Below are 23,418 nucleotides of genomic sequence, written 5' to 3' on the forward strand. Positions count from 1 at the left end.
TAGACAGAGGTATAGAGTGGTATCGTTGACAGGGTTACAGACCTACAGCTAGAGATGGGATTAATCGAAATTTGCATCTCTTCCCATGGAGGGTCAGACACCCTGAGCCAATAGGCTGGTTCTGGACTTATTTCCATCTGGCATAGTTTGCATATTGTTGTTTGATTGTTTGTGGTGTTTGTATTGTTATATTTATGCTCTATTCTTGGTTGGTGCTGCTGTAATAAAACCCAATTTCCCTCAGGATCAATAAAGTATATCTATCTATCTATCTAATCTGAATGTCCTTAGATATTCCAATTTTTCTGCAAATCTATGACATATGAGTGACTACCTGAACAATCCCTTCAGAGATTCAGCAAATGCAAAATAGCCTGACAGTGCTGGTTAATTCTGTGTAGTTCAAAATTGAGTATAAGAGCAAAGAGGTCCTTCTGCAGCTGTACAGGGCCCTGGTGAGACCACACCTGGAGTACTGTGTGCAGTTTTGGTCTCCAAATTTGAGGAAAGACATTCTTGCTATTGAGAGAGTGCAGCGTAGGTTCACAAGGTTAATTCCTGGGATGGCGGGACTGTCATATATCGAAAGACTGGAGCAAGTGGGCTTGTATACACTGGAATTTAGAAGGCTGAGAGGGGATCTTATTGAAACATATAAGATTATTAAGGGATTGGACACGCTGCAGGCAGGAAGCATGTTCCCGCTGATGGGTGAGTCCAGAACCAGAGGCCACAGTTTAAGAATTAGGGGTAGGCCATTTAGAACGGAGTTGAGGGAAAACTTTTTCACCCAGAGAGTGGTGAATATATGGAATGCTCTGCCCCAGAAGGCTGTGGAGGCCAAGTCTCTGGATGCTTTCAAAAAATAGATGGATAGAGCTCTTAAAGATAGTGGAATCAAAGGTTATGGGAATAAGGCAGGAACTGGATACTGATAGTGGATGATCAGCCATGATCACAGTGAATGGCGGTGTTGGCTCGAAGGGCTGAATGGCCTACTCCTGCACCTATTGTCTATTGTCTGTCGGCATAATAACACACCTATAATTAATCCTAATTGCCTCAGTTAGTCAAGTGTCACACCGGGTTAACGGTAGCACCCTCTGCTCTGAGCCAGAAGGCTGAGGGCATAAGATCCTGCCAGAGATCTGAGCACAACATCCGGGCCAGCAGCATCACCCATACTAATAAAATAAACATTCTGTTATCTACCTCATTGTTTGTAGGATTTTGTTGTGCACAGTCTGGCCACTGCAAATTCAGTGATGTAATGCCAAAAAACTTATAAATTATACTAATATGACTCTATTCCCTAGAAGTTTGAAGGTTAAAGGTCAATGATTGAAGGGTTTGATACAGCAAAGGAAACTGGTAAGGTAGATAGAGACTCTGCTAGCTAAGGTGTCAAAGAGGAGGCATAACATTGGATGTCATTCGTCTACATGCAGACAGTGAAAAGTTGGATGTCCATGCTGTTCCTGGAAATTGATAGCAAGTAAATTGAAGGAATTTTGTTAAGTACCATATCTTTTAATACAACACAAAAGGAGGAAGGTGGAATTCAGTCACAAATCAAACAAAACTATTCACCGTTAATTTTATCAAAGTGTGTGCATATACAGTAAATACTAGATCTAGAATATAAATAGCATGGAAGGCACATAAACTGAAGGTGATTGATGCGGCTTCAAGAGTAGAATTGTGCTCATAGCTGAGTTTTTGCTGCCTTATCATTCTGAACAAAATGAGGTAGCACAAAATGTTAAACTCCCATTGTTTACATTTCCGTAGTCTTTTAAAAAAAAATCCCCTGCTAACTAATGTCAAGTTCACACACTGTTTATGTTCCAAGCATGGCTTATTTTGATTGCATATATGGAAAACAAGACAGCCATCCTTCTAAAGAGAATTCCAAACTTATAAATTGGTGCACACACCCTTAGTAAACAGGGATTTTGCTTTTCAATTTGACATTCAATTTAGCTATTTGTCCAAGTACTAAAATTACCATAGAAGCACCACTTACGGAATAGCAGACTGAAGATAAAGTTTGCTGACCACATGTTGCTTTACCAAGAAGAATATTTATTCTCTTGCTTGTTTTGCAGTTTTCACTTGCAGCTTACAGTAAACTTTGAACTGTCTGGGGGTGGAAATTGTATGAAGTAATTGCAGCAGTTAACCAGTAATGAGGCATAATGCTGAGTAACACAAAAATCCTTTACTAGTTTTTATTCTCTCTTTCATCAGCAACTTCTGTAGCTTTTGATGCAACCGAACCAAAGTTCTACATGTGCAGAACCCATTCAAGTGATCCTCAGCAAAGTTCTGATGCAAAATAACATTAACTCTCATATTTCTCCACCTCATCTGCTCAGCATTTCTAGCTTTTTCCCCGACTGCTCATCAGGATAATGAGCAAGAGAACACTTGTCATTTCAGATGGCCAATATTTTCAGAAAACAAGCTCTCTTGAAAGACTCAAACATTTTACAAGCTTGTAGCTCACTATCATCCTCAAAAAATCACCAACTACTGGATCAGTGCAACAGTTTCCATTTTCCCAAACCCATCTGAGTGAAATTCTCAATTTAGTGGCCAGTTGGTTTTGGGTTGGGTACATGTAAGGGTATCCAACCTCATTTAGAACAGGAGCATTATGACCAGCAAAGAACAGAGATTTAGAGAATGTGTATTCATTTTTCTTGATGAGGGTACTGCTGGCAAATCACCATTATTTGCTCAGCCTTGCTTTCATTGAGCTTATGGTATTGAGCTTCCAACTTGAACCACAGCAGTCCCCCTGTTGTTGAGTAGCGAGTTCCAGGAGTAAAACAACAGCAGTGAAGAAATAGGCAGGACAGTGAACAATTTGGAGGGAAACCTAGAGGTGCTGGCGTTTCCCTGTACTTCCTGCTCTCATCCATCCTGGTGGTGAAATTTTGGAAGCAATGCCAAAGTAGTCTAGAAAAGTAACTGCTGTGCATTTTTGCCCCCCCCCCATAGCACTATCCAGCTGTGCATATTGAAACTCTCAATTGACCCTCTTATGGTCTCATACTTCACTCAGTAGTGAAATTTGCCATTAATTTCATTGGATTTTATTGTATGCCACGTGAATTCTCGTACATAAATAATGTGGAAGATACATTTACTGAAAGTGACTTATGTGGCTTCATGAATAGAATTCGGCTTTTGGGTAGCAATGTGCCACTCAAAACTTTGCTGCCCATGAGTCAGTGGTGGAGCTGTTTATGCAATAACTAGCACAGTATCATAAACTCTCAACATGCTGTTTCCCTATCACACTCCCAACATAGCAGCACAGAAATTTTCTTCTGTTTTCTAACCCTGACAGCGTTTTGCCTATCCTGAACATCAGTACTACTTCCAGCCTAAGAGTTATCGGATATTTTGCTAATTCTGGCTTTAAGAATCGCCAATTTTTGTTACTTCAAAACCGATAATTGAAAGCTTAAAGGTTTCAGAGTTCAATTATAAACTTCACTGCGTTCCACCATTGCAAACTTTTAAGATGCTGCTTAAAACCTCTCTACTTGCTCTAATATTTCAAACAGTAGAGAAACAGGCCATTTGGCCCACAGTGTCATACTGAACTAATTTAAATTAGTGATCAAATACCTAATTAAACTATTCCCTTCTGCTGATCTGGTGCTTTGCTGCCTCTGAGGAAGTTCGGTGAGATTAGGAGCGTAGCGAGTGGCCTGGAGACGGGGTGCGAGCCCACAATCGACTCCATTTCTTGCCAATTGACATGTTGAGCAAGATTGAAATCAACAAGGACTGGAGCGGAAGATGAGTGGGTGTTCAGCACCATCTGCCTGGTTTCTCTCTCCCTCTCACCCACTGCTGCCAGAGGAAGGTGCTGGAGTATTGGGTCTTGGGCAAAGTTTGATCAGCATTGTTTGTGGATTGGACACTGCAGTTCATGTTATGTATATTTCTGGCTATTCCTTTTTTTAAAATTGCAGTTTTGTATTATTTTGATCAGGTTGGATTGGCCTCATAGCCTGCAGCCAATGAATGACACAGCACTAACTGAACTGAACATTCCTAAGCTGTTTCAATGACTCTGTGGCTTCATGTTTTATATTCTGTGTTTCTCGCTCATTTTTTGCCATTTGCATGAATTGTTTGTTTCTTTGGGTGTTGGGTGCTTGAGGTTTTCTTTGGACAGATTCCAGAGTGTTTCTTTGTTCGTGGCTGTCTGTGCAAAGATGAATCTCAGGTTGTATACCGCATACATACTTTGATAATAAATGTACTTTGATCTTTGTAGTCACTTTCGTAGAACCATGGACTTGGACCCCCAGATCCCAGTTAACGGTCAGTTCATTAACAGTGTATTGTCTCTTTACAGTTGATCTCCCTAAATGCAACCCTTGACATTTGGTTGGGTTAAATTCCATCTGCCAGTTCTTTGCCCAAATCTGTAACTGATCTATGTCCACTGTACCTTTTGACTGTGTTTTATGCTATTTATAAAACCACCAATCTGTATTGTCTACAAACTTAGTAACCCACTAATCTATGTTTTACATCTCACAAGGTACATTGTCAAACACCTTACTAAAATCCTGTAGACAATATCCACAGACCTATCATCATGCATGACTTTCATTACTTCCTTGATAAACACAATCAAGATACGATTTGCCCCACACAAAGCCATGTTGACTATCCCTAATTAGACGATGGTTTTCCAAATGCTCATATATCCTGTCCCTAAGAATGTCTCTGGTAACTTCCTTACCACTCACTGGACTATAGTTTCCGGGATTATCCTCATTTTTCTTCTTCAATACTGGAATTACATTAGCTACTCATCAGTCCTCTGGGAACTCATCTACGGTTAGAAATACATGAAGATATGGCCAAGACCCAGCAATCTCATTTTTTGACTCTCTAAATAACCTAAAGTATATGTTATCAGGCCTTGGGGACTTAACCATCTCAAAATTCCCTGGCAAATTGGCATGCTCCACACTGATATTATTGTCCTCTATGTCCATCTCCTTGGTAAATACTGGTGCAAAGTACTCATTTAGGACTTTGCCCACTTAAGAAATAAAACATTGAAACATAGAAAATCTACAGCCCTTTGGCCCACAATGTTGTGCCGACAATGTAACCTACTCTAGAAACTGCCGAGAATTTCCCTACTACATAGCCCTCTAATTTTCTAAGCACCGTGTACGCATCCAAGAGGCTCTTAAGAACCTGTTGTATCTGCCTCTACCGCTGTCACTAGCAGTGCATGGACAAAACTTACCTCTGACACACCTCCCCCCCCATACCTACTTCCAAGCACCTTAAAACTATGCCCCCTCACATTAGCCATTTCAGCCTTGGGAAAAAGCCTCTGGCTATCGACACGATCAATGCCTCTCATCATCTTATACACCTCTATCAGATCACCTCTCATTCCCAGTCGCCCCGGGGAGAAAAGGCCAAGTTCACTCAACCTGTTCTCATAAGGCATGCTCTCCTTGTAAATCTCCTCTGCACCCTTTCTATAGTATTCACATCTTTCCTGTAATGAGGTGACCAGAACTGAACACAGTACTCCACATAGGGTCTAACTAAGGTCTTATATAGATGTAACATTACCTCATTGCTCATTTATAAAAGAAAATCACAAAGAGGAGGTGTCCCAGAACAGATCCCTGTGGAACACCACTTGTCACTGTCCTCCATGCAAAATACGAACCATCCTTTGTCTTCTGTGGTCAAGCCAATTCTGGATCCACAAAGCAGTCTCCTTGGATCCCATGCCTCATTACTTTCTGAATGAGCCTTGCATGGGGAACCTTATCAAATGCTTTACTGAAATCCATATACACTACAACCACTGCTCTACCTTCATCAATGTGTTTTATTACATCCTCAAGGAATTCAATTTGGTTCGTAAGGCATGACCAGCCCTTGACAAAGCCATGCTGACTATCCCTGATCAGATTATGTCTGTCCAAATGCTCATAAATCCTCCTTCTCAGGATTTTCTCCAACAACTTGCCCTCTGCTGAAGTAAGACTCACTTCCTTGGCCTTCAAGTATATGTTTCCTTCTTTATCCTCAAGTGGTCCTAACCACTACCTATTTAACCCCTTGCTCTTGGTGTATGTATAGAATGCCTTGGAATTCTCTTTAAACCAATTTACTAAGGACTTTTCATGCACCCTATTGGCTTTTCTGATACCATTCCTGAGTTCTTTACTGGCTTCATTATAACTCTTGAAGGCTATTTTTGATTTTAGCTTTCTCAAGCTACAGAAAGGGTGGGTAATGTAGCAAGATCCTCTTTTGAGTCAATATGGGTGGAAGTCAGGAACAGGAAGGGAGCAGTTACTCTATTGGGGGTATTCTATAGGCCTCCTCGTAGCAGCAGAGATACAGAGGAGCAGATTGGGAGGCAGATTTTGGAAAGGTGCAAAAATAACAGGGTTGTTATCATGGGTGACTTTAACTTCCCTAATATTGATTGACACCTGATTAGTTCCAAGGGTTTAGATGGGGCAGAGTTTGTTAAGTGTGTCCAGTACGGATTCCTGTCACAGTATGTGGACAGGTCGACCAGGGGAATGCCATACTAGATCTAGTACTAGGTAATGAACTGGGTCAGGTCACAGATCTCTCAGTGGGTGAGCATCTGGGGGACGGTGACCACTGCTCCCTGGCCTTTAGCATTATCATGGAAAAGGATAGAATCAGAGAGGACAGGAAAATTTTTAATTGGGGAAAGGCAAATTATGAGGCTATAAGGCTAGAACTTGCGGGTGTGAATTGGGATGATGTTTTTGCAGGGAAATGTACTATGGACATGTGGTCGATGTTTAGAGATCTCTTGTGGGATGTTAGGGATAAATTTGTCCCAGTGAGGAAGATAAAGAATGGTAGGGTGAAAGAACCATGGATGAGAAGTGAGGTGGAAAACCTAGTCGGGTGGAAGAAGGCAGCATACATGAGGTTTAGGAAGCAAGGATCAGATGGGTCTATTGAGGAATATAGGGAAGCAAGAAAGGAGCTTAAGAAGGGGCTGAGAAGAGCAAGAAGGGAGCATGAGAAGGCCTTGGCGAGTAGGGTAAAGGAAAACCCCAAGGCATTCTTCAATTATGTGAAGAAAAAAACGGTGACAGGAGTGAAGGTAGGACCGATTAGAGATAAAGGTAGGAAGATGTGCCTGGAGGCTGTGGAAGTGAGCGAGGTCCTCAATGAATACTTCTCTTCGGTATTCACCAATGAGAGAGAACTTGATGATGGCGAGGACAATATGAGTGAGGTTGATGTTCTGGAGCATGTTGATATTAAGGGAGAGGAGGTGTTGGAGTTGTTAAAATACATTAGGACAGGTAAGTCCCCAGGGCTTGATGGAATATTCCCCAGGCTGCTCCACAAGGTGAGAGAAGAGATCACTGAGCCTCTGGTTAGGATATTTATGTCCTCGTTGTCCACGGGAATGGTACCAGAGGATTGGAAGGAGGCGAATGTTGTCCCCTTGTTCAAAAAAGGTAGTAGGGATAGTCCAGGTAATTATAGACCAGTGAGCCTTATGTCTGTGGTGGGAAAGATGTTGGAAAAGATTCTTAGAGATAGGATCTATAGGCATTTAGAGAATCATGGGACAGTCAGCATGGCTTTGTGAAGGGCAGATCGTGTCTAACGAGCCTGATAGAGTTCTTTGAGGAGGTGACCAGGCACATAGATGAAGGTAGTGCAGTGGATGTGATCTATATGGATTTTAGTAAGGCACTTGACAAGGCTCCACACGGTAGGCTTATTCAGAAAGTTAGAAGGCATGGGATCCAGGGAAGTTTGGCCAGGTGGATTCAGAATTGGCTTGCCTGCAGAAGGCAGAGGGTGGTGGTGGAGGAGGGAGTACATTCAGATTGGAGGATTGTGACTAGTGGTGTCCCACAAGGGTCTGTTCTGGGACCTCTACTTTTCGTGATTTTTATTAACGACCTGGATGTGGGGGTAGAAGGGCGGGTTGGCAAGTTTGCAGACGACACAAAGGTTGGTGGTGTTGTAGATAGTATAGAGGATTGTCAAAGATTGCAGAGGGATATTGATAGGATGCAGGAGTGGGCTGAGAAGTGGCAGATGGAGTTCAACCCAGAGAAGTGTGAGGTGGTACACTTTGGAAGGACAAACTCCAAGGCAGAGTACAAAGTAAAAGGCAGGATACTTGGTAGTGTGGAGGAGCAGAGGGATCTTGGGGTACATGTCCACAGATCCCTGAAAGTTGCCTCACAGGTGGATAGGGTAGTTAAGAAAACTTATGGGGTGTTTGCTTTCATAAGTCAAGGGATAGAGTTTAAGAGTCGCGATGTAATGATGTAGCTCTATAAAACTCTGGTTAGGCCACACTTGGAGTACTGTGTCCAGTTCTGGTCACCTCACTATAGGAAGGATGTGGAAGCATTGGAAAGGGTACAGAGGAGATTTACCAGGATGCTGCCTGGTTTAGAAAATATGCATCAGAGATTAAGGGAGCTAGGGCTTTACTCTTTGGAGAGGAGGAGGATGAGAGGAGACATGATAGAGGTGTACAAGATAATAAGAGGAATAGATAGAGTGGATAGCCAGCGCCTCTTCCCCAGGGCACCACTGCTCAATACAAGAGGACATGGCTTTAAGCTAAGGGGTGGGAAGTTCAAGGTGGATATTAGAGGAAGGTTTTTTACTCAGAGAGTGGTTGGTGCGTGGAATGCACTGCCTGAGTCAATGGTGGAGGCAGATACACTCGTGAAGTTTAAGAGACTACTAGACAGGTATATGGAGGAATTTAAGGTGGGGGCTTATATGGGAGGCAGGGTTTGAGGATCGGCACAACATTGTGGACCAAAGGGCTGTACTGTGCTGTATTATTCTATGTTCTAACCTTACATATGCACTATCTTCCTCCTTAACTAAATTTACCACCTCCCTCACGATCGAAGGTTCCCTTAACTTGCCATCCTTGTTCCACCTTCTTACTGGAACATTTCTATCCTGTGGTCTGTGCAGTTGGTCTTGAAATGCCTTCTGTATATCAGATGTTTCCAGAAACAGCAGTAACTAATTAACTTCTCGTTACTGCCTAATACTCTTCTAATATGCTTGGCTCCAATTTAATACTCTCTTGCAAAGTTCATACTTATCCATATCGATAGCTATCTTAAAACTTAGGGAGTTCCTCAACTGTTTTCCCACTGAAAGGTAAGTTACCAGGCCAGTCTCATTACCCAACAACCTCCCCTTGCTGGACAATCTGCATAATGATTTAAGGAATCCTACTGGATGCACCAAACAAATTCTGTCCCATTTAAACCTCTTGCAATAGGTCCAACTCTATATTAGAGAAGTTGAAGTCACCCACAACCGCTTTGCCTGTTGCTCAATGCCCCAGTGGCTATTGAGGGATCTATTATATGCATAATCCCATCAGAATGATTCCACCTTTTTTATTTTTGAGTTCTACCCATATGGGCTCAGTGGATGAGCCTCCATTATGTCTCCTCTGAGTGGAGCTATGATAATTGCACAACTCCCCCCTCCCCCCACCCCATACCCAACTCCCTTCTTTTACATCCTTCTCTATCTTTTTTAAAACATTGAAATCCTGGCACACCAAGCATCCATTCCTGTCCCTTGCTCACCAAGTATCTGTTATGATCACAAAATCATAGTTCCATATACTGATCCATGCTCTGAATTTATCACCCTTTACCATAATAATCCTGGATCAAAATGTCCATCCTATCTGGTCTATGTCTTTGCTTCTGCCTATTCTGACTGGTCATGACATTTACCTTTCTGTCAATCCGTCCACTCTCTGACCCTGGTGCTCTGGTTCCCATTGCCGACCAAAATAGTCCAAACGTTCCCCAAGTAGCACCAGTGAACCTTCTGGCCAGAACTTTTGTTCTCCTCCAGTTAAAGTGCAAACCATCCCTCTTGTACAGGTCACTCCTCCCCAGAAGAGGTTTCAATGGTCCAAGAACCTGAAGCACTGCCTACTGCACCACCCTCAGCCACTCTTTGATCTGTTCTATCTTTCTATTCCAGTCCTGACTTGCACATGACACTGGGGGTAATCCAAGATTATTGACTAAAAGGTCCTTTTTTTTTTAAGATTAGATTATGAGGGCACTCAGTACTCATTTATTGTCATTTAGAAATGCATGCATGCATTAAGGAATGATACGATGTTCCTCCAGAGTGATATCACAAAAAAAACAAGACAAACCAAAGACTAACACTGACAAGACCACATATTTATAACATATAGTTTTTCAGCCTCCTTTGTAACTCACGTACTGAGCCCCTAAATTGGCACTGCTGTGCACCATGATCTCTGGCTGCCCACCCTCCCCCTTGAGAATATTTGCATCAGCTTTGAGATATCCTTTACACTAGCACATGGGAGGCAACACATTATCCTGACAGCTCTTTCACAGCCACAGAATCCTGTCTTTAATTTAAAAAAAATTATTTATGGGATGTAGGCATTGCCATCTAAGCCAGCATTTATTGCCCATCCCTAGTTGCCCTTCAGAAGATGGTGATGAGCTGCCTCCTTGATCTGCTGCAGTCCCTGAGGTGTAGGTATACCCACAGTGCTGTTAGGGAGGGAATTCCAAGATTCTGACCCAGCAACAATGAAGGAATGGTGAGGTGTTTCCGAGTCAGGATGGTGAGTAACTTGGAGGGGGAATTTCCAAGTGGTGATGTTCTCAAGTATCTGCTGTTCTCATCCTTCTTGATGGTGGTAGTCTGGAGGGTGCTGCAACTGTTCGTCGATGGTGAAGGGATTGGGTGCTTGTGGAAGGGGTACCAATCAAGTGGGCTGCCTTGTACTAGATGGTGTCAAGCTTCTTGAGTGTTGATGGAGCTGCACTCATACAGGCAAATGGCGTGTATTTCATTAGTGGCCAGTTAACCCTCGAATTCTTATTAAATCTTTCCCCTCTCCTTAAACTTATATCTAATTCAAAAATTGGAATTCAGATAGCAGGTCCATCAAGGACTTTGGTGATAGAGAAATCGAGGATATCTGAATGGTTGACTCCTACACTTGTTTCTGATGTTCTTAAATGGCAAACGAAGTCTGACTCCCTATTAGTCTGTAGGCTGATAAAGTTGACCACACCATAATCCTCCAAAGCCTCTTTCCCACTTTCGAGTTGGATGGGTCACGCTCCTCTGGTTCTATTCTGATTTAACTGGACGGAGCCAGACGCACCTCCAGAGGGCTTGCCACTTGACTACACTCATCTGGGCTCTTCCCACAGGACATTCAACACCTTCAAGAAAAGTGGCACGGTCTCAACAGGGAATGGGCTTCTCACAGTATCTCCCGAGCATGGTCTGATAAACAGATGTGTCATGCTGAAAAGGAATTTAACAATTTATAAATGTCAGAGATATATAAAAATATATAAAAATATATAAAATAATAAACTTAAATAGGGAGTAAAGCATTCTTAAAACATAAAAATTTTTGGAAACCATTTATTTCCTCCTTTGGCATGTTATTACTGGTCTAGAATCACAGCAAAATCAGGTTCTCTAACCCTAACCCATTGGAAAAGAGATTCAACCATATCAAGACTATTGGATTCCACATGGAACAGAGCAACCCCATCTACTAACAAGTAGGTTCCGCATGCAGAAAAGTCCCAAGATTTGGTGACGTTTCTGATCTGAAATGCCGGTTTCAGCACAGAAAGACTGAATTCAATGTCTTGGTTCTCAATAAAATCTATTCTGTACTCAGCTCGCTGAGAAAAAGTGGCAGTGTAGCTTTGGTGGACTCTGGATCAAGGATCGTTTGGGTCTCCTGTTGTTGCCTGCATTGTGGGGGGTGGGTTGGTGCTTCCGCTGGCTGGCGAGGGTATCTGATGCTTCTTCTGCTGCTTGTGCGAAGGGAGGGGAGGCGGGCTTCGGAACATTCTATGGGGTTCTTATTCCGTGGATGTCCGTGAAGAGTATGAATTTCAGGTTGTATACTGTATACATACACTGACATTAAATAAGCCTTTGAAGCCACTCCATCCTATCTCTTAGCATGATATCACAAAATGAGCATTCAACTACAGTTTTTAAAAATTCATTTTCAAGTAGTGGATCCACAATTTACCCCTTCACCAAGGCCACCTACAACCTTCATTATTTGTGATGTTAGTTATGGCTCTGCTAGAAACACTTTAGCCTCTGAATCAAGGGGTTTCAAAACTCCAGGCATTTACGCACAATATCTCCTGGCAGAGAACAGGATTGTTAAACTGCCTGAAGTGCTACTTTTCAAATTAGTCAAATCAAAATCCCTGCATGAATAAGAAAAACAAGGAGTTATTTTTACAGTTGAGGTCAAATATGATTTGAGTTTTTGAAAAGGTATCACCCCTAAGTGATTCCAATACAGCTCCTTGATGCTGCTCTGCCATTCAACATCATGGCTGATCTTAGATCTCAAGTCCATTCAATTCTGATACCCCATCATGTCCAAAAACCCTTTAGTCTCAGCCTTAAATGGCTGAGATACTACAGTTCTCTGAGGTGGAGAATTTCAGAGTTACAACCCTCTGCAACTTCTTTGGCATTTCATAAGTGTCTAGACAAGCATATGAGTCATCTTGGCATTGGCCAAGTGCTAGAAAATGGGACTAATAGGGAGAGGTCCACTGGTCAGAATGAACACGATGGGCAGAATGGCCCAATCCCCTGCTCTATGGCTGTGCAACAGAATATCAGCTGATCCATTATCCAGTGGTTACATCCCAACTTCTAAACTCTCAAAAACAGCCTCTTCCCATTAATAGCCTCTTTCCTCACAGAACTTGAAAGGAATGAGATCAGCTCTTTCTATATTTCAGTGCATGCAGTTCAGTATTACCAACTCCTCCCTGAAAGCATGAACACACCCTCTTCTTTAGCAATAATCTGGCTACTCTATACCAAAATGACTCCAAGGATAATCTCATCTTAAATCATTGACACTAAAAGTGCACACAGTTCTCAAAAAGAGCTCAATAACAGTTTCACAGTATCAGCAATATCTTACTTTTGTACTGTAATACCCTCTTAATAGAAGTCAGCTTTTCACTTGTCTCCATCATTTACTCACAGTTTACTTACTGTATATTGTGTGAATCCTACACACCAGCATTCTGATTAATGTTTACTAATCTCTCACCACATAGCAAGTATTGCATCACTGTTTCACTTACCAAAGCAAATAACCTTGTATTTTCCCACACTGTCATCTTTCTACTAGCTGTGAATCCAGCTGTAAACCTGCCTACATCACTTTGTAGTCTCCATTTGTCATTTGCCCAGCTCACTTCTCCTGTCACATCAGCAAACCTGGATATATTACACTCTCTCCTTTCATCTAAAATTATTAATTTCAAATACCTCAGCATGCATTACCAATCCCTATGGAACTCTACTAGTAACAGTCTTACAAATTTATAACTAGCTATTCTCCCCATTTCATTTTCTGTTGATTATTAAATCCTCTACTGTGTGTCCACCTTCCTAAGCTCTTGGCCCACTATTTTACGTGCCAACCCTAACCACATAGCTCAAGACGTTCCTTACATGGTTTTGGTCATTTGCCCAACATTCCGTTAATGAACACCAGAGATTCTGCAGATGCTGGAAATCCAAAGCAACACATGCAAAATGCTACAGAACCATGGAGGGTAAGAAGCAGTCACTGTTTTCCAACTGAGACCCTCATCAGGACTGGGAAGGAAGGGGGAATCAAGCCAGAGTAAACAGCCGAGGGTGGAGGGGAAGGATTACCGCTGGCAGGTAATAGGTGAGTCCAGGTGAGGAGGAAGGTGGGTGGGTAGGGGAGAAGTGTTGAAGAAGCTGGGAGTTGACAGGTCAAAGACGTAAAGGGCTGAAGGAGAAGGAATCTGATAGGAGAGGACAGTGTCCTATGGGAGAAAAGGAAGAGGGAAGGTGATGGGCAGGTGAGCAGAACAGAGGGGGTAAGAGATGAACCAGAATAGGGAATGGGAAAAGAGGCAGGGGGTGGGGTGGGGGAGAGAGAAATTACCAGAAGTTAGAGAAATCAGTGTTCATGCCAACAGGTTGGAGATTCATGTGTGGCTCACTGTCACATCTTGTTTGCTAACATTCTTGTGAAATATTGAGATATTTCATTATGTTAAAAGGTGCTATAAAATGCAATGCTTTCAAAATATTATCAAATGGAATGGAAATGTACTTCTGAGGTAATGACTGTATTTATTGAAATGGCATTTTTCCAGAATGGAACAAACATCCCGTGGATTGTCAAACAGATTATCTTATTGTTACTGATGACAAAAACATCACAGAAAACAAGGCTTCAACAAAGACACTGAAAATAGCTCTTACAAAAAAAAAGGTAACTTCACTGGTGACTAGCCACTGTGAATAATTAAAAAAAAACACGCACACACGCAGAGGCACACACATACACACACGTGCACTTATTCACACTCAGCCATCCAGACTTGCCAGTCATTAAATAATATAATTTTCACAAAATGAAATCACAAATTGAGGTTACAATAGTTATAAGGTAAACATTGCAATAACAATTTCTAATAATTTAAATCTAACCATTGAACAGGATGTTGGCTTGAAGTGATTGTGTTTTATGGAATTCTTGTATAAAATAAAGTATTCAGGAGAACAATGCAATGATAGTTCTGACAGCCTTTCACCGTTTCACTATCCACCTCTATGCTGGTTCATTTGGCTTAGATTCCACTGTGCCAGCATTCATTTGTAGCTTCTCATACTTTCAACAATTAATCCGTTTACTCACTTTGCTTTTTTTTCCCCTTTTAGCAGCAGATTCGTAACTCAGATTTTCATCATCTACCAGTTAGCCACCTGGATAAGGGAGGCAGCTTTAGAAGGTGTATGTAGAAAGTTACTTTACTTATTAATCCTTGGAAAATGATGGTAACAAGTTAACACTTATGAAAACAACTCTTTCACAACAAAAATAACATTAGAGCACTACCAAAAACCTATCACTTCTTTCCCTGTAATCAAGATATGAACTTCTGAACATAATCAAATCCTCTTTTACAAACCAGTGATAATGTCTCAGCTCAGTCGTAAATTTGCATTGAGAAATGCAGTCATTTGTTATTGTGGGTAACTTATATCAAATATATTTAAATATTTACCCAAATAAGGCCAATCAATGCAATCATGTCGGAAGAAATCCAGTTATCAATTTTTGAACTGGAATGATACCTGCAGTTTTCACAGCCAACTCTCATTTTGAGAATCATCCCAATAATTAAAATCATCTCTAGCTTCTTATAACTATCTATAAGCTATATTTTAAACAAACCTGACCAAGATACAATCATTAAACAGTTCCTATTCACAAAACACCACTGCCAACCATAAGATCGGAAGAAATATAGAAACAAACGTTGATGCTCATTTTATAAACTGCCGAATTTTCGGCATAGCATTGAATGAGACAAATCCTTCTGCTTCGGCCATTTCCCACCGTTTATCAATTTGTGCTGAAACCTACTGAGGATAATAAAAGACTTTTTAAAAAGTTTTTTCCTTCAGTAAAGATAATAACTCTTAATAATTATCGTAATATGCTTGTTGTACTCAGTTGCTTAATCTTTGTGAAGCCCTGGTCAGGGCAATTCAGCAGGCTAACTCACAGGGAGAGCCCCCATTGCAGTGTGCACATTCATACTTTCCATTGGATCCATATTGTAACCTTTCAAAGTACCACAACCAATTGCTGTGCAGTTCTGTTTCCGTAATATGGCACTGAGCAAGGACTGATCTGAGAACCTTCCTGGTTTGACGGCATTGTACTGTAACAGTGAGTATGGTTATTCATCTAGACCTCAGGGGAATTAGTCACTTTATTGAAACTTGGTCTGAACATGCTGTGCCATTAAATACTAGTGGGTCAGAGATGAATGCATGTACAGTTTTAGTTATACATTTGAAAACAATCGAAGTTGAATATGCAACTTCATAATCAGCTGATTTTACTTTAATACAAACTATACAGGAGCTCTGCATTATTGATTATTTCTATTTTCTGATGAAAATAGACCTCATCGTTTCAATCTTCTTTCATTTGCAACCAACACAACTCCTTCAGGAAGTAGTACCCTGGTCGCATACATCCCCATCAAGAGCATCTTTTTAGGGGGGAAAAAAAAGGATGCACAAGTAAAGGAAATAACCTCACATTTGGATTTCTTCATGGAGAGCTTTCAGTAGTTTGGACACGGGAGAGGCCATAAATAATTTATCAAAGAGGGAAAGAAAACTTATAAATAGTTTCTCAAACTGATGTCAAACCAAGTGAGAGATTAGATCACTGCATTTCTGCTGTGGCTGAGCTGGTGAGAGCTGTTTAGCATTAATCAGAAGTTATGTTCCATTCCATAGAGTTGAGCGCAAAACCCTAGGCTGGCACCTCAGTGCTGTATTTTGAATAAGGAAATGCCAAGAGCCTCTGTTTTCTCTCTCACATGGGTATACAAAAATCCTTCCACACTTTTTCCAAAAGAGCATGGCATTCTGGCCTTTCCCTCAATTAATTATTACACACAAATTAATTATCTGATCATTATCGCTCTTTTGTTTGTGGCAACTTCCTGGGGAAGTTAGCTGCCCCATTTTCTACATTGCAACAGTGACTTTAGGTCAAATGTATTCCATGAACTCTAAAAATCTTTAAGTTGTGAAAGCCATGCTTTAACTGCAAATCTTTTTCATTCAACTTTCAGTTACTTTTACCCAAGAAAACTCTGACTGATGAGAATGAAAAAAAAAACACTGGATAACCCATTTTAAGTATTATACTAAAAAATGATGTCATCATAATAGAAAATAAATACTCTTACATTTTCCATTTAATTTGAAGTCTTTCTTTAGGAGTAATTGTAGGAGCAATTTCATGAAACAGGAGGAACCTGCTTATCTCAATCACACCTTGCAAACTTCCATCCTGTCACCACACCCTCCAAAACCACATCAGCAATGCTGGATCTGCAGCTGGGGGTTTTACTGATAGTGACCTAGAGTCAATCCTGTTGCAACTTTTGAGATTCCCTTCATTACAACTCATCTGAATTCATATGAAGAAAGAAAAAAAAAAGAATGTGGAGCACGTTTTGGCCACAGCATTGAAACTCAGATTGTAATGCTAACAATGAAAATAATTTTGACCAATCTTTTGGTCATGTACCCTAATACGTGACCAGAGTCAAATGCAGCTTGATAAACATTCTTGAGAAACACCTTGGGAGGTTTTAATCTGTTAAAGGTGCTAATATAAATACAAGTTGTTATTACAAAGTCTTGCATTTCCATCATGAATTGGATAGACAATGCTTTCAGACAATACTTCAGCAAATCATGTACTCTACAGCACTCCTGAAGTACCCCACAGATTGAACAATCGCCACTAACTACCAGAAAGTTAACAGTGTTGCTCCCGCAGAACCTCCTTCCTCGTGAGAGATAAAGGCCATTGGCTTTCAGAAGGTCAGGTGATCCGTTCTAGCATTTGGCGACCAACTGTGAGGAATGTCCTGCTGTTGAGAAACCAACAAAGCTGTATTTCACCAGTGTGGACCTGGTTTTGCAAACTATTCTTCCTGTGGTTGATACATTGTTGGGGTCATGGGTCTGGCATGTCTGAAGTATCAACGACTACTTTAATGAAGATAGTGTCATCTTTAATATATGTTCCACTTTCCAATACAGTCTGTGCAACAAAAAGAGGGCAGCCTGAAGCAATATTCATTTCTCCTACTGGCTGCTTAAAACTACTGCTGTTGGGGTCTGGCTTAAAGGCATCCCCCAAATGGCGATTGGCCTGTCCTTGGTCTAACAGCATCAACGTTACTTTCTGTTTAAAAGGCCAAGGTAATAGTGCATCATATTCTCCTCGCATGATGACAAAAAACAGCGACAAGTGGGTTCCTTTGCCCATACCATCTCCATTGAGATAAACTCGAGCACACATTTTGTATCCAAAATATCCCGTGTAAAATGGCTGGCTATACAAGGATAACGTTTTTCCACCAACAGCCTCCTGCTTCCGCCGCCTGTAGTCTCGAATCTTCCAAATCAGTTTACCATTGTAGCTGACGGTTTCTAAGAGTTGAAAGCGTAGGTCCATATCTGCCAGCCTCACATCATGAACACTCAGTAAACTGTCAAACCTCTTTAGCTGGTTACTTAATTCAGCTGCAAGACAAAAAGAATTAAAGATTTTATTTGAATGAAGTCATTTTGCAATAGGATGAACTATTTATACAAACCCCATTTCCAGAAAAGTTGGGATATTTTCCAAAATGCAATAAAAACAAAAATCTGTGATATGTTAATTCACGTGAACCTTTATTTAACTAACAAAAGTACAAAGAAAAGATTTTCAATAGTTTTACTGACCAACTTAGTTGTATTTTGTAAATATACACAAATTTAGAATTTGATGGCTGCAACACACTCAACAAAAGTTGGGACAGAGTTAAAATAAGATTGAAAAGTGCACAGAAAAGTCATGCTACTGTGACAATTATAGCCACCTGGGCTCAGGAGTACTTCGGAAAACCATTGTCACTCAACACAGTCCGTCGCTGCATCCAGAAATGCAACTTGAAACTGTATTACGCAAGGAGGAAGCCATACATCAACTCTATGCAGAAACGCCGGTGAGTTCTCTGGGCCCGAGCTCATCTCAGATGGATCGAAAGACTGTGGAACTGTGTGCTGTGGTCAGATGAGTCCACATTTCAGCTAGTTTTCCGGAAAAACTGGCGTCGAGTTCTCCGTGCCAAAGATGAAAACGACCATCCAGATTGTTATCAGCGAAAGGTGCAAAAGTCAGCATCTGTGATGGTAAGGGGGTGCATCAGTGCCCACGGCCTGGGTGAGTTGCATGTATGTGAAGGTAGCATTGACTCTGAGGTGTATATTAGGATTTTAGAGAGACATATGTTGCCATCAAGGCGACGTCTCTTCCCGGGACGTCCATGCTTATTTCAGCAGGACAATGCCAGACCACATTCTGCACGGGCTACAACAGCGTGGCTTTGTAGACACAGAGTGCGCGTGCTTGACTAGCCTGCTGCCAGTCCAGATCTATCTCCTATTGGAAATGTATGGCGCATCATGAAGAGGAGAATCAGACAACAGAGACCACGGACTGTCGAGCAGCTGAAGTCTTATATCAAGCAAGAATGGACAAAATTTCCAAATGCAAATCTACTACAATTGGTATCCTCAGTTCCAAAACGATTAAAAAGTGTTATTAAAAGGAAAGGTGATGTAACACAATGGTAAACATGCCTCTATCCCAACTTTTGTTGAGTGTGTTGCAGCCATCAAATTCTAAATTTGTGTATGTTTACAAAATACAATTAAGTTGGTCAGTAAAACTATTGAAAATCTTTTCTTTGTACTTCTGTCTGATAAATAAAGGTTCACGTGAATTGACATATCACAGATTTTTGTTTTTATTGCATTTTGGAAAATATCCCAACTTTTCTGGAAATGGGGTTTGTATGATACTGGAGTTTGCAAATATGAATCTTAAATCAACTAAACTTCTTACTGTACTTATACAAAATACATAATTTCATTGGCATAATCTGCTAAAGATTAGTGACACAGGAAAGTAATGTTTTAACTTAAAATCTAATTTGATGTTGTTATCTAGACTTTACATAGAAGCAGAGACATGTTGCTTATAGCCAGTAACATAACAATCAAATGCTTCAGAGCAAAACAGCATTTAAGGTGATATCGGGACAGATAATCAAAACCTTGGATCCCAAGCCAGTCCTTGCCTTTACAAATGGTGCTAAACCGTATCTGCAAGAACTTTTTCTGAAGGTCTCCCTGCAACTGAGATAGGGCACATGGCCTGACACTTTCTGGCTTACCCCATTCACTCTTTTTGAATATTGGCGTGTGGCCAAGTGGTTAAGGTGTCGGTCTAGTGATCTGAAGGTCGCGAGTTCCAGCCTCAGCTGAGGCAGCGTGTTGTGTCCTTGAGCAAGGCACTTAACCACACATTGCTCCTGCACGTTTATAGTCCAGCGGCAACGGTTGGTGCACAATGTACAGGACAGGAATATGGGAACAATATGGCCAGCAAATAATGTGACCAACGGCGATGTCCTTCAAACAATTCATGAAACTACTTCTTTTACTTCTTCTTCTTCCATATATGGTTATACTACTGCGTGCGATTGGAATCTGTGATTTACCTTTTCGGGTCAGTTGAGCGATCCAGCACTTTGCTGTTTCTGAGGGAGGTCGCTGAGGTTTGGAGCAGAGCGTGCAGCCTGGAGCCAAGAAACCTGGGCACGAGCCCATGATTGACTCCATTTCTCGCCAATTAAAGCATCAAGCAATATTGAAATCAACGAGGACGAGAGTGGAAGGCGAGCGGGTATTCGGCACCGTCTGCCTGTATGTGACTGATCTCTCTCTCTCCCTCTCTTGCTTGCTCGCTGCCGGAGGAAGGCGCTGGAGTCTTGGACCTCGGGCAAGGTTTGATCGGTGCAATTTGTGGATTGGACTCTGCAGCTCACGTTATACACTTCTGGTTACTCTTTTTTAAAATTGCTATTTTGTGCATTTGGGGCTGACTGGTTCTGCAGCCTGCAGTCAACGAAAAATTGAACTGAGCTGAACTAAATTGAAAATTCCTAGATTGTTTAAGGACCCTCTGGTTTGATGTTTTATGATCTGTGTGTTTTTCGCTTGTTTTTTGCCATTTGCGCGATTTATTCTTTCTTTTGCGCACTGGGTGTTTGATGTTTTCCTTGAAGCGGTCCCAAGGTTTTTCTTTGTTTCGTGGTTGTCTGTGGGAAGAAGAATCTCAGGGTTGTATACTGCATAAATACTTTGGTAATAAATGCACTTTGACCTTCCAGTTTTCCAGTACCTCATCTGTGCCTAAAGATGATGTCTCTTTCTCCATCAGCACCCCTGTAATCCCTCCTTTGCTTCCCATAGCTCCCTGAGATACATTTCATTAATTCCTGGAGATCTATTGACTTTAACATGCAGTAATGTCTCTTTCCTGCAGTACACATTCCAGGCTATCAGTGTAATCTCCCCGGGCAGTGCGTCCTTCTCTGTAGTGAACAGTGATACAGATATTCTTTCATGCCATCACACAAGTACTTCTGGCTCCACACTAAAACTACCCTTTCAATCCCCAAGAGGACCTACTCTTTCCCTAACTACCCTCTAGTATTAAATACATTTATAAAAAGTTCTGGAATTCCCTTTAATACTGTAGGCCAAGATCATTTCATGATCTTATTTTGTCCTCCAAATCGATTTCTTAAGTTTTCTCATCTAGAAACCGCAATGAATTAACTTGATAACAATTTCCTATACCTGACAATAGCTTCATTCTTTTTCCTGAACAACACTCAATTTGGCCATCAAGGGTTCCATAAATATATCATGTTTGCAAGGATATGCTGATTCTGAACTTACTATTTTCCTCTTAAATGTCTCCCACTTATCAGATATAATTAGGATATAGGCAGCAATTTAAGCCTGATGGAAAATGATAAGCCCATCAAGAGTTCATCAGAATATTGGAAGCAGCAAGAGGCACAACACAAGGGCGGGGACAATACTGCAGAAACATTCATATCTATACTATTTTCTCAGGATTAGGTGTGATATCAAGCTTCTGGACCTTGAATTTGTCAGGGAGTTAGGGAATGGAATAGTTCTCTCTTCCCAAAGTTCAGCCAGAGGACACTTCTGCTCATCTAGTACTTGATGTTAGAACATAGAATAGTACAGCACAGTACAGGCCCTTCGGCCCACAATGTTGTGCCGACCCTCAAACCCTGCCTCCCATATAAGCCCCCACCTTAAGTTCCTCCATATACCTGTCTAGTAGTCTTTTAAACTTCACTAGTGTATCTACCTCCACCACTGACTCAGGCAGTGCATTCCACGCACCAACCACTCTCTGAGTAAGCAACCTTTCTCTAATATCCCCCTTGAACTTCCCACCTCTTACCTTAAAGCCATGTCCTCTTGAATTGAGCAGTGGTGCCCTGGGGAAGAGGCGCTGGCTATCCACTCGATCTATTCCTCTTATTATCTTGTACACCTCTATCATGTCTCCTCTCATCCTCCTTCTCTCCAAAGAGTAAAGCCCCAGCTCCCTTAATCTCTGATCATAATGCATACTCTCTAAACCAGGCAGCATCCTGGTAAATCTCCTCTGTACCCTTTCCAATGCTTCCTATAGTGAGGGGACCAGAACTGGACACAGTACTCCAAGTGTGGCCTAACCAGAGTTTTATAGAGCTGCATCATTACATCGCGACTCTTAAACTCTATCCCTCGGTTTATGAAAGCTAACACCCCAAAGGCTAAATTTCTAATGTGTTAGGGATAGTGAAGAGTGAAGAAAAGAGATGAAGCAGAACTGAGTGGATTCAGTCCCAAAACTGACACTGCGTGATGAGGTTGCTGAGAGTTGACAAACTGAAAATGCCCCAAGGAACCTTGGGGAGGAAATAGTATAGAAACAGGAAAAAGCTAATGCAATTGATTCTTTGCTGGCCACTGAATAAAATATTTTTTTTTAAGTCAAGGGAATGCAGTGCCAGAGTGCCAGCTGGATGGGAGTGGAGAGTTATCTGGAGATGTTGTGCTGATAGAGACGTTGCCAAAATATGCCTACAGGTCATGAGGAATAAAGAGAGACTATTCACCTTTGTCATTGCCACAGAGCTCTCATGTGTAGCCTTAAGAAGAGCCATTTTGATAACACAGCAGAGACAGAATCCTGATTGAAAGGATTCAAAAACAGTTCTGGGAAGGTTGAACAAGAATTTTGAAAGTGTTAGCAAATTCAAGGACTCGAGAGGAAGAGAAGAGAGTTAGCATTTAGAAGGAAGAAGGAGTCAACGGCGAGCTTCTTGAAATGGCCGATGGTGGAAAAGGTTAAGGGGAGAACCACAACAGCTAAGGAAAGAGAGATTTAGTTGGCCTGGTAACAGCAGGCCAGGAGGGAAAGAGCAGGATGGCAGACTTATGGCTGATAGGAACATGAAGGCAGCATGAGACATAAAGTAGGGAAAACAAAACTTTCCGTCACCTGAAAATGAGGGAAATTAGGTCAAAGGCAGATAAACTGGATAGCTTCGATCTTAGTGGACCACATCACTAAGGCAGCACAATAGCATAGTGGTCAGCACGACACTTTACCTACAGGCAACCAGAGTTCAACTCCCGCTGCTGCCTAGAAAGAGTTTGTACGTTCTCCCCGTGACCACATGGGTTTCCTCCGGGTACTCTGGTTCTGTTACACAGTCGAAACACATACCGTTTGGTAGGTTACTCAGCAGGCCG

General features: G+C 41.5%; 2 protein-coding genes across 7 annotated transcripts in view; both read right to left on the reverse strand.

Annotated features, from left to right (window-relative positions):
* The window catches only part of amn (amnion associated transmembrane protein), a 52,393-nt gene extending 50,285 nt beyond the window's left edge, over positions 1-2,108 (reverse strand). The window contains exon 1 of the mRNA XM_072282645.1: positions 2,027-2,108. Coding sequence (XP_072138746.1) covers positions 2,027-2,063 — 37 coding nt within the window. The 5' untranslated portion in view covers positions 2,064-2,108. The remainder of the gene's footprint in view (positions 1-2,026) is intronic.
* Positions 2,109-14,242: 12,134 nt separating this feature from the next.
* Positions 14,243-23,418, reverse strand: part of traf3 (TNF receptor-associated factor 3) — an 80,825-nt gene continuing 71,649 nt past the window's right edge. For all 6 annotated transcript variants that reach the window (XM_072270214.1, XM_072270190.1, XM_072270172.1 and 3 more), the window contains one exon: positions 14,243-18,261. In XM_072270214.1, coding sequence (XP_072126315.1) covers positions 17,690-18,261 — 572 coding nt within the window. In that variant the 3' untranslated portion in view covers positions 14,243-17,689. The remainder of the gene's footprint in view (positions 18,262-23,418) is intronic.

Source organism: Mobula birostris, chromosome 1 (assembly GCF_030028105.1).
Source record: "Mobula birostris isolate sMobBir1 chromosome 1, sMobBir1.hap1, whole genome shotgun sequence".
Classification (NCBI taxonomy): Eukaryota; Metazoa; Chordata; class Chondrichthyes; order Myliobatiformes; family Myliobatidae; genus Mobula; species Mobula birostris.